Raw genomic sequence first — 13774 nt, 5'->3', positions numbered from 1 at the left:
AAAAAAAAACAGCAAAGTTATACTCGTCTGAGCCAGCACTCTCTCCTACCTGTCTCTTTCTCCACTGCAGCGATGGTACGCCCCTTGGTGTCCTCACGTCCTATACACTGTATAGAATGTGATGACTCGAGGATCCTTAGACCGCTGCAACTAAGAGCAAGCTGGCTCAGAGGATTTGGTGAGTATAACTTTTTTATTTTTGACCCTAGGAGAAAAAGTTCACTTAACCCTTCCAGCCCCACTGCAAGGGTTAATAAAAAATGTACCTGCAGTTCTTTAACGAATACAGAGATTCATCCATTTTTCTCTGTGGTATCTGCCTGAAGTTCAGCTATAAAATACCCCAATATAATGTGTCCGCGTTCCTATATTTCTGCTTTGTTCCCTCTGCAGGTTGCACGTACAATCAATAACATGCAGCAGCAGATACAGCAACATCAGCGCCAGCTGGCCCAGGCTCTACTTTTGAAGCAACAGACTCCCCCTCCACACCCACCATTGCATCCTCCTGCAGGCAAGTCAGCACTGGACAGCTTCTCACCCCATGCCCCAGGTCCAAGCCTGTCTGACCTGCACACCAAAGAACAGCAGTCTTCTTCAAGTAATTTCTCTTCTTACCCAATGGGTATGTTCCAAGCTTTTCTGAACTTTGCTTTTATTAAGAATGTTCTTTTGGAATGAACTTTACTGTATTATAGAGAATATAAATAACTCCTGGAATCTGGTTGCTATGGCCATTGCAAATATTTTTTTCCTATATTTCTTTTTTTTTTTTTGCTTCAGCACAGATAATCTACTGTTATGAGCCAACATCATATGCTGGATAGGAAAAGTGAACAATATTGCATTTCTACTTCTTTATTGCTGCTGCTATTTTCTGTTGGGTTTTCAATGCATACCATCACTCACTAGTCCTTGAAATGTCAAGTTGATACAAATTGTCTTTCATTTTCACTCTGCACCCAGGTTTTAATTGACAAAAAAAAAAACCTTGTCTCCCTTGTAAACAAGAACATGATCTTAAGTTCAGCATGCCATGCTGATATACAGTGTGCTTGTAGTCACTTAAGCCGGGTACACATGGTACGAAATTTGCAGTGTGTGCCGCTGTTGGCACCCTTCTGCCTGGCATTCTTTCAGCGGATTGAAGGAGCCAGTTGGAAATTCTCTGACGTATGGAGCTGGCAGTCAATCAGCTATTTATTTTATTATAGGTATTTATATAGCGCCGACAATTTACGCAGCACTTTACATAGTTGCACATTCACTTCAGTCCCTACCCTCAAGGAGCTTACAATCTAAGGTCCCTATCTCACATGCATACATAGAGGGCCAACTTAGAGAGGAGCCAATTAACCTACCAGCATGTCTTTGTGTGGGAGGAAACCGGAGTACCCGGAGGAAACCCACGCAAGCACAGGGAGAACATGCAAACTCCTTGCTGATAGTGGAAGACAAAAGAGAAAAAAGGGAGCCCAACCTGGTGCAGATAATCCTTTTCATTTAAAATAGACACCATAAACAAAAGTACAAGGGTACTCACAATGGTAGGTCAAACAACAGCATATATGGATGATTTCAGAGAAACAGCAGTTGCAAGACTACAATCTGTCTGTTTCTCTGAAATCAGAGAAAGTCTTGCAACTGCTGTTTCTCTGAAATCATCCATATACGCTGTTGTTTGACCTACCATTGTGAGTACCCTTGTACTTTTGTTTATGGTGTCTATTTTAAATTAAAAGGATTATCTGCACCAGGTTGGGCGCCCTTTTTTCTCTTTTGTCTTCCAGTTTTACAGTCTCCCCGGCTGAAATGGGGCAGCACCCCTAGCGATCCTGTACATGTAACAAACACATCATCAGGAATAGTCCACAGCACTTTTGCTTTTTCTTATCTCCTTGCTGATAGTGACCTGGCCAGGATTCGAACTGGGGACCCCCAGTGCTGCAAGGCAGACGCGCTAACCACTACGCCACTACTACGCCACTGAGCTGCCCGTTAGCTGCGCTCAGGTATTGTGACAGTTGCCACTGTCAGAATACAATGAAAACAGCAGGGGATTCCTCCATCCACGTTCATAAGCATGGATGGCGGAATTTTTTCGTGCAACCCGAGGATTGAACAAAAAAAATAGACGTGTGTATACCTGACTTTAGTCAGTCTGGCACACACTCTACCCGGCCAGCTCAATTGACAGCAACTTCTAGCAGAATATTTGCTGTCACATGGATATCGAGCAGAAAGAAGTAGAAAATTCTGCATCTGCAGTCAGTATTGCTGCATAATGAGGCGTCTATGCATGTGCATGCGTACATGTGCGGGGAATGGAGGAATTTACAAATGTGAACGTTTACACATTTTACGTATCTAAATGGAAGCACTGTACAGACCCTTACATCTGTTTTTGTTAGGCCGGATCTTTCTGCCAGCAAGATCCGCATAGATATCAGTGTGCGTGGGCCCCTATACCTAGTTTAAAGTATAGCAAATCACTAGACTGGCCTAGCTCAGTAACTCCATACCACAAGCAGACAAGGTTTCACATTAAAGCTGAACTGCGAACAAATGCTTCTGTTTACAGTTGAAATACATTTAATGGAACAACTTGCCAAAGGATCTGTTATTCTGTTCAGCCAGTCTTGTAAGACATCCATGCCTGGCTAGGTCATTGAACTCCCCTTTCTCCACTGAAATAGAGATGGGTCCCTAACCCTACCCCAGCAAGGTATTGGACTGTGAAGGAGCAGTAGCTCATTGATGAAGTCATCCCTTTGTTCCATGTCAGCAGCTTCCTATCGCAAACACCATTGCAGAGTTTACAAGTAGTCAACAGATGTATATGCAGTCAGCATCGTACATTGCAATATGGCTCGCTCTGGAAATCTATTGGCAGAGAGAAAATAAATAAGCTCGTTGGCAACAAGCTTTGTCAAAAAAAAGAGAGGTCAGCAGTTGTAGCTCGTGTCGTTCTCACTGCACAGGTTTCCATTCGTTCAAGTTCCACTCACTAAGCTGCAGTCTACACAGGATTTAGGATGCAGAGGAACAGGAAACGGATCCCGCAATTATGTAATCTGTAGCTAATCAGACAATATTTTCATTTTAAGGACTAACTGAATGTGTATAAATGTCGCATTGATGAGGAAGATATGTGACTGCCCAGAAATTAGTTTCAAGAACTGTGTGCACTGTATGTCAGCATTGTCAAGTCATTCCCTGTTATTTTCATACACGAAACAAGGGAATAGTGTGTACTCTGCAGCTAGGCTTTTTTATATTTTAACCATATACATCCCTTCCAATACAGTTTCTGGATTAAATCCTGCTATGAATGTAAGCAGCATGGACATGGCTGGAGGTTTGTCAGTAAAGGATACGTCCCAGTCTCAGTCTCGTCTGCCACAATGGACCCATCCCAATTCCATGGATAGCCTGGCAAATTCTGCTTCTCTTGATCCTAGCCCTGGCAAGTCAAGTAAGTCGTCATTTGTCCTCCATTTAAGGGTTCAAAGTCCTTCCTCCTGCCAGTGCCTGTATTTTCACCCTTTCTGCTAACACTTATAGTTTATGGGAGTTGCAGCATTTTTCTTTCATCAGCACATCATTATACTGTGTTCCAGTTGTATCAATGTCTTCCCCACACCGTACTGCTTCGGATTTTGAGCTTCATCTGCCATTTTGTCACATTTATTTGCTGCAGCTGCTCTTCCTGGAGGTCTTGGCATCGGCCCTCCTTCAAAGTCCAATATAGATGACTCCTACAATCGGTATGATCTTCTCCAAAATAGTGAATCACCAACAAGTCCTCCTGTCCCTGTTCCGGACAGCTGGTCACGTGCCAAACCTGAGAACGACAAAATCTCCAACGGGTCCAGTATCAACTGGCCTCCTGGTGAGTGCTTTCTTGTCATATTTCTTGCAATACTTCATTTTCCACTCCTGCTTTTTTTTTAAACATATAGTTCTACACTTTTCAATGTGGTGTTCATTATATAGCGTAAAAACTGAAGCGATCAGGTTGGTTGACTCATTATTGTGTACCTGTCCATAGAATTTCACCCAGGAGTGCCTTGGAAAGGACTGCAAAACATTGACCCCGAGAATGATCCTGATGTGACCCCAGGAAGTGTTCCTACTGGGCCCACTATTAACACCACAATCCAGGACGTCAACCGTTATCTGCTCAAAAGTGGAGGTAGTCTGACGAGAACCAGAGATTTCTGTTTTCTTCCTAAACATTACTATGTATGCCGGGTTCTATTTGCCAGCCTACTTATATAAGTATTCCCTTAAAGGAGAACTATGAGGTGAGTGCTTTTCACTCACCTCATAGTTCTAGCCGACCTGTGACAATGAGACTGTCACAGGTCGGCTCAGTAGATCGGGAGGTGAGCGAACACATACCGGGTTCGCTCACCTCTCGATCCTGTCACGGCTCTCTGCCGTGACAGGGGGAGGGGCTGGATTCCCCTCTCCCCTCTCCGATCTGCCAGCGCTGACTGGCGGAACGGACGGGGGAGGGGGCGGACAAAGCGGGCTCTGCCTCTAGATAGGCAGAGCCAGCTGTCACTCACGCAGCTGGGCGGATCCCGTCATCTAAGTCGGGATCCACGCCGGCTGCAGCGTCTCAGAATACCGCGAGCTGTAGCTTGCGGTATACTGAGCTTAGGGTAACGGGAGGACGCTAGTTTGTGTCCTCCCGTTACCCTAAGGAGAACTATGGGGAAAAACACTGACCCCATAGTTCTCCTTTAAAAACGAATGAATTTCAAGTTTCATAGCTCTGGGTGGCACAATAAGAAGTCAAAGACCTTTATGACTTGTTGAAATGTATTGGTCGGCCAGGGGTGTGGAAATTTAAAAAAAAAAACTACTACTTTCCAAGGATTCGATCATTGGAAAGTAGTGATACAACCCAATCTACTTGTCGTGATACAACAAATAACTTTACCCAAAATCGTATTTAACCGTGCTAAGAAGCACTTGTCATTGGTCAGTGTGGTCACCTGGCAAGTATAGCAGCAGGGGGAGAGGGGGTTAGATTTGAGCGGGTAATTCCATTTTCCCAAATTGCTTGGGAAAGTGAACTTACACTGTAATGCACATTGAGCAGAGAGAGCGCTGCTGTCCGGCTACCACAATATGGCACGCAGTGGAATGGCGGCAGCACACAATGCACACACACAATGCCCTATACATGTGTTTATTTGCATGCAGATGACAGGGTTGGTTTTCATTTATTTTATTTTTTCATTATTTTCTACTTTTCTTTCACTTAAATGTATTGCTATCACACAGGTATTAACAAGCACCTGTGTGATGGCGTTTGGAGGTGACAGGCTGTCTTTATTGAGCCTGCCCTCCAATACAGGAGATTGAGCCTAGCTTTGTGCTCGATCAGCTGTGCAGCTGAGACAGGAAGCGCTGAGTACAACGCTCTGGTCTCACAAATCACACAGAGCAGATCGGAGAATGGACATTCTCCGGTCTGCTCCCCGCTTTCCATCCTGAGATTATTGTCATGGTCCCCCAGAAGAGCGGTGGACCCGAAGATCACCTCGCGGGGATTGGACGACGACGCGAACAAGCAGGCTACTACAAGTGATCTAGGCGGCTGCCCAGATCATTTGCACAAATGAACAGGCTCACCCACTCTACATTTAGCCCTGCTTACGCACAGCAGGGCTAATTGTAGAAAAAAAAAAACACGCGCCCAGGACATGCTTTGAGCAATAGGTGTTCCGCACCCCTGGACTGCTTCATTTTGCATGTTTAAATAGTTTGATGTGACAAAATGAGCATAGGGGTCATGGTAGTACATTTGACTATGATTCGTTATAGCATTGGTATGTAACGTGGTCAGTATTGCAGTTTTTCTGTACTTGCCTGTGTAAACTGGGAGATTGAAGCACTGAATAGTCACATCCATATTCCTTGCTGCAAACTGCGACTATATTAGCAACTTTAGCATACAGATTTGATTTCATGTGCTGTGGAATTCTTAAGAACGAATTCATTCAATCATTGGTGACGAGCATGGAGTGGCATTTAAAAAAGGAAACTTGTTTCAAGTCGTGATTTTTCTTTCTGGTTTTTTTTTTTTTCTTTTTTAGCTAAACTGTCGGATATAAAGTCCAATTGGTCATCCAGCCCTATCTCCCACACTCAAGCATCTTTGTCTCATGAGCTGTGGAAAGTACCGAGAAACACTACAGCCCCAACCAGACCGCCGCCTGGGCTAACCAATGCCAAACACTCCTCTGCCTGGGGCTCAAACCAACTTGGCTGGACCAGCTCCTACTCAACAGGTAGGACTATGTTTTTATGCTGCATATATAAAATAACCACCAAGGTGTCTATCAAGTTAGATACCTTTTTAAGATTCTCATATTCTGTTCCCCAAGGTTTTTACTGCTGTACGTTATCTTTTCAGGTTCCACCTGGAGCACAGACAGTTCAGGAAGAACAAGTAGCTGGCTGGTCCTGCGTAACCTCACTCCACAGGTAGTGGAAATATATGTAGAATACACGTTCTTATGTTTTTCCTTCATGCGTCAAAGCAACAGTTCAACTTAAAGCTTGTGGTTTGACCAGCATTTTACTTGTCTTCCTATCCATCCCCAGTAGGAGCGAAGAGAAGAAGCTCTGTGTAAGCTCCAAGCTGCAGCTTGGGGCATACATAGAGCAAAGCACCCTGTCCTGCCATCATGTGACAGCTGTGGGTGCCTGAGCGGCTGGTTGCCAGTGGCAAGTTGCATGGAAGAAGCTGAATTGAGTCACATGCTCCCCCATAATTAGAAATATCAGGTATTACTCTGAAGCTGGCTATACAGTATGTGAATTTTGCCCGGTTCTTGATGAACCGGCTGAAATTCCCACATTGGTTTTGCTGTTAGCACCATTCCTGGCCGGCATCCCTCGATCAGCTGAAGGAGTCGGTTCAAATGAAGCCAATGAGCTGCCAGCTCTGTTCGGGTATTCTGACAGCGGCCATAGTCAGAATATTATGCAGACAGCGGGAGATGCCACGATCATCACTCGTAAGCACTGATGGAGGAATCTTGTTATATTTTCTTTGTTCAGCCTGCAGGTTGGACAAAGAAAATATTGGTGTACGGGCAGCTTTAGTTCTCGTACGTTGAATGGAGCAGTAGGGGAGCGAAGGGAAGGTGAGTATGTTCTGTACAAGAAAAGTGTTAAGTCAACCGGTTCTTTTGCCCTCCATGCAACCACGCTTGTTTTGTTGGATATAAACATTCACACATGCTGAGATCATTCACCTGTCTTGGCCTTTGATATGTGTGTTCAGGTGGTCATAATAATCTGGCCACTCAGTGTGTATGTATATATATGTATATATATGTATGTGTGTATATATCTATATATATATATAGATATATATAGTGTGTAAATCATGACCATGCATTGTTATTTTAAGTCACCATTGTGTGCCCAGTGTAGAATGCAGTTAAAGCATAATTTAAAAAATAAAGCATGTTCCTTTTTTTCTGCTTCTACTTATTTAACAGATCGATGGCTCCACCTTGAGAACGCTGTGTCTTCAACATGGTCCGCTGATAACATTCCATCTGAACCTCACTCAAGGCAATGCAGTGGTCAGATACAGCTCAAAGGAGGAGGCCGCCAAGGCACAGAAGTCTCTACATATGTAAGTGTTCTCATTTATGTGCTGCCATCTCTCTCATTGCAATTTCGACATTTATTTTGCAAGCAAATAATTCTGCATGTGGGGGTTTGACTGTTTTGTGGTTTTGGGGTTTTCTTTTTTGTTTTATATGGCCTTTGCTGTGAATTTTTACCCAGCCAAACCTCTTCCTTACATTGACTTAGGCAGCCACTTTTATATGTATTTTCCTTCGAAATTTGTTGTAATTTATTTCGACACACCTCCGCTTATTATCTAATCTGAATGTATAGTATGCCTTTGATTTATTGGTGCACTTTTTTTTTGTCTTGTGTATAGGTGTGTCCTTGGCAACACTACTATTTTGGCGGAATTCGCAGGCGAAGAAGAAGTGAACCGTTTCTTGGCACAAGGGCAACCTATGCCCCCCACTTCCAGTTGGCAGTCTAACACTGGGAATAGTCAGCCCCGGCTAGGGGGCAACGGGGGCTCACACAACTTGGTTCGCAACGATGCTGCTCACTGGAATCCTCCTTGTTTGAGTGCCAAGGGAGGCAACGATCTTCTGTGGGGTGGAGTCCCGCAGTATTCCAGCAGCTTGTGGGGCCCACCTGGGTCAGATGATGCCAGGATAATTCGCAGTCCAACACCTCTCAATACTCTGTTACCGGGAGATTTGCTGAGTGGGGAATCAATGTGAAAGAAATGTGGACGTCGGTCCTCAAAATGTATTCATCATCAGCACTAACGGAAAAAAACTCCAAGACAAATAATATCCAATCTTTCCAGTCCATGCTCTGTGAGGAATTCAGCTTCTTCAGGCCCCATGTCTTCTCTCCATGCAGTATCTTTTCCCGGTCATCCTCCCTACTGCACCCTTGAGAACTGTTCCAAGTAACAGTATGGGATTGTGGGAGGGATGGGGAAAGGAAGGGTTGAGGAGAGAGGGGAAGAGCCACTTAGTAGACGTGTTCAAGCTTTTTTTTTTTTTATGTTTTTAAAGTGTTCAAAGAAAAAAAAAAATGAAAAAAAAATGATCAACGCTGCTTCTGCTGGGACTAGAACGCAAGGGCACTTTCATTTGACAGGAATGAAGAGGGTTAGTTTGGGGGCAAGGGGAATAGGGGATGGGAGAATAAAAAAACAAAAAAAAAGCCTATTTTGAAATAAGCCTTGGACTTATATGCACATCAGACGGAGCCCATCAAATGGGGAGCAGCAGCAAGCTCTGCGTATTCGGCAGTTCTGTATACGCACTTAGGTGGCATTAGTATTGATGCAGAAACAAGGGAAGGATGGCTCTAGTTTGATCACCGAATGGATCTGCCTATGCACATAACCTTTTTTCCAGAGCCTCTGCTCCTGTCATAGTTCCTTTTTTTTTTTCCTTTTTGGTTTCCATTTTTTCGATCTTCTCTTATTATCGGATCCCTCCGAAGCATCATATCAGCTGTTTGATTTACTTGAATACAGCAGATCTACACCTTACAATGGGATTCCTTCAGGAATGTGGCTTGTTTCCAGTCCTGATTGATCAAGTGTTTATGCAATTGCAGAGAGACGCATCGGATTGTATCCATAGAGAAGAGGCAGAAATTGTATGAGAATGCACGCACAGGGAAATGAATACCGAAAAGAGTCTTTCCTTTTTGTTTTTTAATTTAAATAACTCTTTTATGCCTTTATAAGCATCTGAGGTCCATCCCTGTGTATATCATACACACAAAATACAGACATTTATCTCTTACTTTAAAAGTACCTTACTTCCTTTTGATGAAATTTTTGTCCTTCTCTTTTTAACTTTTGCACTGAAATATGAACTCCTCATCCAATCCTTGCAGTTAACCCAACTGAATAGAGAATCGAAAGAAATGTATGAAGGGAGGGAGTGCTAACACGTATCTATGTTTACTCAAGGACTTATTTGTGAAGAAAAAAAAAACATTTACATTTTGCTTATGTCAGAAGAAAAAAAAGAACTTACAAATGTTTGTCTACCTTCCCATTGCTTCATCTTTGGGAAGTAATGCATATTACTGGAGACTTACATCTATTTGTGGTAGCTTGCTGAAGTTCACAGACTATACAAGCTGGGCAGTTGCCACAAGCAGAACCCATAAGGCAACACTGCATCTTATGCAGGTTTTGAACTGCGTCTAATAGCAGATTGCCAGTCTTGGCTCTAACCTGTTTACAAAACTTTTTATTTCTAAATCTTGTTTTTCTGCTTTTCTCCAAAAATAAGTAAAGATGAAAAAGAAAAAAAAAAAAAACTAAAAAAAAACAGCAAAACAAATAAAAACGTTAAAAAAAAAAATTCCATCGAATTAACAAAAATTCTATTTTCAAATTTAAATAGAAATTCCTTTACACCTCGGGGAAAGTACCAGTGTTTTATTAAATAACTTTAGCCATCATTGTCCAACATTTAAATATTTTTTTTTTCCCTTTTTTATACTTTACATTTTTGTCAAACGTTTTCTTTTCATCAATGAGCGGAAAAAAAATTTAAAAATAGTTTTTTTTTGTTTTTGTTTTTTTTTTAAATCACAATCTTGCACATCGTGGATATCTTTCTCAGGAAAATTTGACATTTCCAGAGGAGTAGAACACCACACAACCATTTCATTGTATTTTTAAGAAAAAGAAGAAAAAAATGAAGAAAAAAATTAAATAAACTGAAAAGAGATTATCCAACTCCAGGCACTGAAAACTTAAGGGGGAAGAACTGAAAACGTAACGGAGGAAGACAAACAATTTCCTGTTTGTAGCAGTTACATATTTACCAAATAATGGACTTGAAATGTTTCAAGAGTGCTTTATATGTTATAAAAAAAAAAAGAAATATTGCTTTATGTTGAAACACAAACCGTGATTTTCCTGGGTCTCTGTTAAGGAAATAAGTAGAACAACATACCTTTCCGCAAGTTGATGGGATAAACATTGTTCAGACAAACATCGCCTGTAACTTCAAAGAATCCGTATATTTCCTGTTCCTTCTTGACTCTTTGGGGGGGTGCATCCTGGTCTTACTGAAAGAAGAGGGCAGGATAGACTTACATGGGGGGGGGGGGGGGGGGGGGTAGTTGATGAAGTTTTATCATTTGTTCAGACAAACATCGCCTGTAACTTCAAAGAATCCGTATATTTCCTGTTCCTTCTTGACTCTTTGGGGGGGTGCATCCTGGTCTTACTGAAAGAAGAGGGCAGGATAGACTTACATGGGGGGGTGGGGGGAGGGGGATAGTTGATGAAGTTTTATCAGATGTGTGTGTTGGATCTCTGCTTCAGCTGGTGTCAGACCTCTCTGCTAGAACGGCCCACGAATTGTTCTGCCTTGTGGGTTGTTGCAGCAGGGATGGTGTTAAATGCCTTTCAGTACCAGCTGGGCCTCAATCCTTTTGAGGTACTGGAGCAATTTATTTTTGGATCCTGATCTATGCACAAGCCAAGTCTGAGACAGGAGCTACAATTCGCTTTGGTATATTGGGTTTTTTGAACTGAAAATTAGTTTTTTTTCCTTTACAAATCTAGAACACCCTTTTCTCACTCTTCTGGCAAAGCAGACAGGGAGAATGACTTCAGACAGTACGACCAGTGTATTTGAACTCCAGTTTCTGTGTGTTGAGGGGACGGGGGGGTCTTTTAATCAATAATATTTTGTGTGTTATTTCATAATGCTACCTCTGTCTGCCATACACTGCCCTTGGATGGGTAGGAAAACAGACTGTGACATGGGAGGGCACAGCCCCTCTTTCATTTTCAGAGTTAGAATTTGTCTGTTACAGGCACTGGGACAATCCTTAATATTTGGGCACACCAAGTGGGTCATTGGTTATGTGTTTAGTTTAAATTTTTTTTTTTTTTTTTTCTTTGCTGTCTGAGTGACCAGTAACACATGTGCATTATGTTGCTGATATTTCAAGCACATAGCTGTGCACTTTTTTTTTGCTTTTCTTTTCTTTTTTTGCACGCCAGATGGAGGAACAGTTATAAATGGTTTACAAACAAAATAAGAGTAGAGACTGACAAGGTTTCTTTCTGTGAAGAATGTCGTTTTCATTCACTTCTTTTGGATGCAAAATTGTCCCAAAGATATATAAAAATGATAAAAGAAAAAAAAAATCTGCTCAAATATTTGCCCTTTAACTCTCTAGCTGCAAAAGGGTTAATCGTTAATACACATGTTCTACTGTACAGGGCCGGCAGCCAGATGTAAGCACACCTGGGGCTGTGCACCATACTGATTGTGTTGAAGCAAATGAGAAAATGTGACATCATTCTGCAGTTCCTCTGTAATCTGCAAACGTCTGCAGGACGCCTTTAGAAAAACAGTAAACTAGAATATTTTTTTTTTTTTTTGATCTATGCTCTACTCTGGTATAAGCAGGCGCTGTAAAGCTATCCATTATTCTGGCAGAGTGTTCTACAAGAGTGTTTTTTGGGTTTTTTCCAGTCCGCGGTGGCCGCTGACGATGCTCACGTTCCAGATCTCTTTGCTTGCCATACGTGGAACGATGAGCGATAACAGACTTGATCGTTCCAGTTTTTCTTTGGTTTGAAAGAGCTCACGCCACACAACAAAGATCGCTTTGTTCCTAGTTGGTTAGAATTACCGAGATCGAATGTTCCTTTTTAGGGAAAACTATTGTTCCTTGAAAAAGCACCAAATGAGGTGACTCCTATTCTTCGAGGCTTCTGAACACTGGTGGAACTCCCAGGGTCGCATCGGTCACTTTTGCGACCAGGCCCTGGTGTTCCGCCACTTAGGGTTGGGCAGAATAGAAGAAGAGGGCCCGGCCCTTGTAGCCGCCGAGGTGCTGACATTGCCTCGTGGGACTACACACATGCACTTCTCGGTCTTCTGTCCCTACTGTCTGTGCCTCACGGTCACAAATAAACAATAACGCACAGGGTTTCCGACAAAATGGCTCCGGTTGCCCCTTCCTATACACAGAGAATCCCCAGGTCAGGTAGAAGTAAAACACAATTTAAGAAAAAAATGAATAGACAATACCTGTACTGTATATTAAAGGAGAACTATGAGGTGAGTGCTTTTCACTCATAGTTCTAGCCGACCTGTAACAATGAGACTGTCACAGGTCGGCTCAGTAGATCGGGAAGTGAGCGAACATATACCGGCGCTCGCTCACTTCTCGATCCTGTGCCGCAGAGAGCTGTGACATGGGAGTGACTGGATTCCCCCCTCACCCGTCCGATCCTCCAGCGCTGACTGGCGGAAAGGACGGGGGAGGGGGTGGGTACAGCTGGCTCTGCCTCTAGATAGGCAGAGCCAGCTGTCACTCACGTAACTTGGTGAATCCAGACATAATTGTCGGGATCCGTTCCGGCTGCGGCGTCTCAGTATACCGCAAGCTGTAGTTCCCGGTATACTGAGCTTTGGGTGACGGGAGGATGCTAGTTTTTGTCCTCCTGTTACCCTAAGGAGAACTATGGGGAAAAGCCCTAACCCCATAGTTCTCCGTGTGATTTGACTGAAAATAAGCACGGGGTTGTAGACATGGTGGAGCAGGGGAGAGAAGCAGGATCTGATCCGAAGTATGCAGAGAAGATCGATCCAAACAAGCTGACCCTGGAGCAGGTAGAGTTCATCAGTGGCTAAAGAATTCGGGAAAGTTGAGAACCAGGAAAGGCATCACTGCCATGGCTCTAGGCAGTATCGTGCTGGGGATCTGTATCCTGACCCGTCATGGTTTCATGCATCGGGGTCAGAGGTTTTGTAGTTGCCCCCTTGTTTCAGAACAACTGTTAAGTGTTACAAGTATGGCCATCATAAGTGAGCTTTTTGAATCTGTACTTCTTTCTGGAACACGAGTACTATTGGCACCCACCGGGGAATGGAACTGAAAAACACCGATCTACAACTTTGCGGCTAGATTGCCTCCTGACAGGAGAGATGTTAAATAGCACTTTTGTCATGTAGTGTCGGGAGGAAAAAAAGATATTGCAAAAATGCCACTTCACAGCAGTCCCCCCTTCAGAAGAGTACATGATACCTTTTAGATGCTCATAGAGCATACGATACTTCATTCTGATTGGGGGAGAGGTCTGTGCATAGTCAACATATGAACATTTCTTCCATGTGAAAAGATTTCTATAAATAAATAT

General features: G+C 43.0%; 1 protein-coding gene across 1 annotated transcript in view; it reads left to right on the top strand.

Moving 5' to 3' along the window:
- TNRC6C (trinucleotide repeat containing 6C) overlaps positions 1-9249 on the top strand; it is a 107371-nt gene extending 98122 nt beyond the window's left edge. Inside the window, exons 15-22 of the mRNA XM_018555694.1 lie at positions 394-625; positions 3308-3475; positions 3701-3892; positions 4052-4195; positions 6114-6308; positions 6434-6504; positions 7530-7669; positions 7985-9249. Coding sequence (XP_018411196.1) covers positions 394-625; positions 3308-3475; positions 3701-3892; positions 4052-4195; positions 6114-6308; positions 6434-6504; positions 7530-7669; positions 7985-8345 — 1503 coding nt within the window. The 3' untranslated portion in view covers positions 8346-9249. The remainder of the gene's footprint in view (positions 1-393; positions 626-3307; positions 3476-3700; positions 3893-4051; positions 4196-6113; positions 6309-6433; positions 6505-7529; positions 7670-7984) is intronic.
- Positions 9250-13774: the final 4525 nt, after the last annotated feature.

This window comes from Nanorana parkeri, unplaced genomic scaffold (assembly GCF_000935625.1).
Source record: "Nanorana parkeri isolate BGI_ZX_2015 unplaced genomic scaffold, ASM93562v1 scaffold209, whole genome shotgun sequence".
Lineage (NCBI taxonomy): Eukaryota > Metazoa > Chordata > Amphibia > Anura > Dicroglossidae > Nanorana > Nanorana parkeri.
Note: the sequence above shows the minus strand (reverse complement) of the source record. Positions and strands in the feature narration are given on the sequence as shown.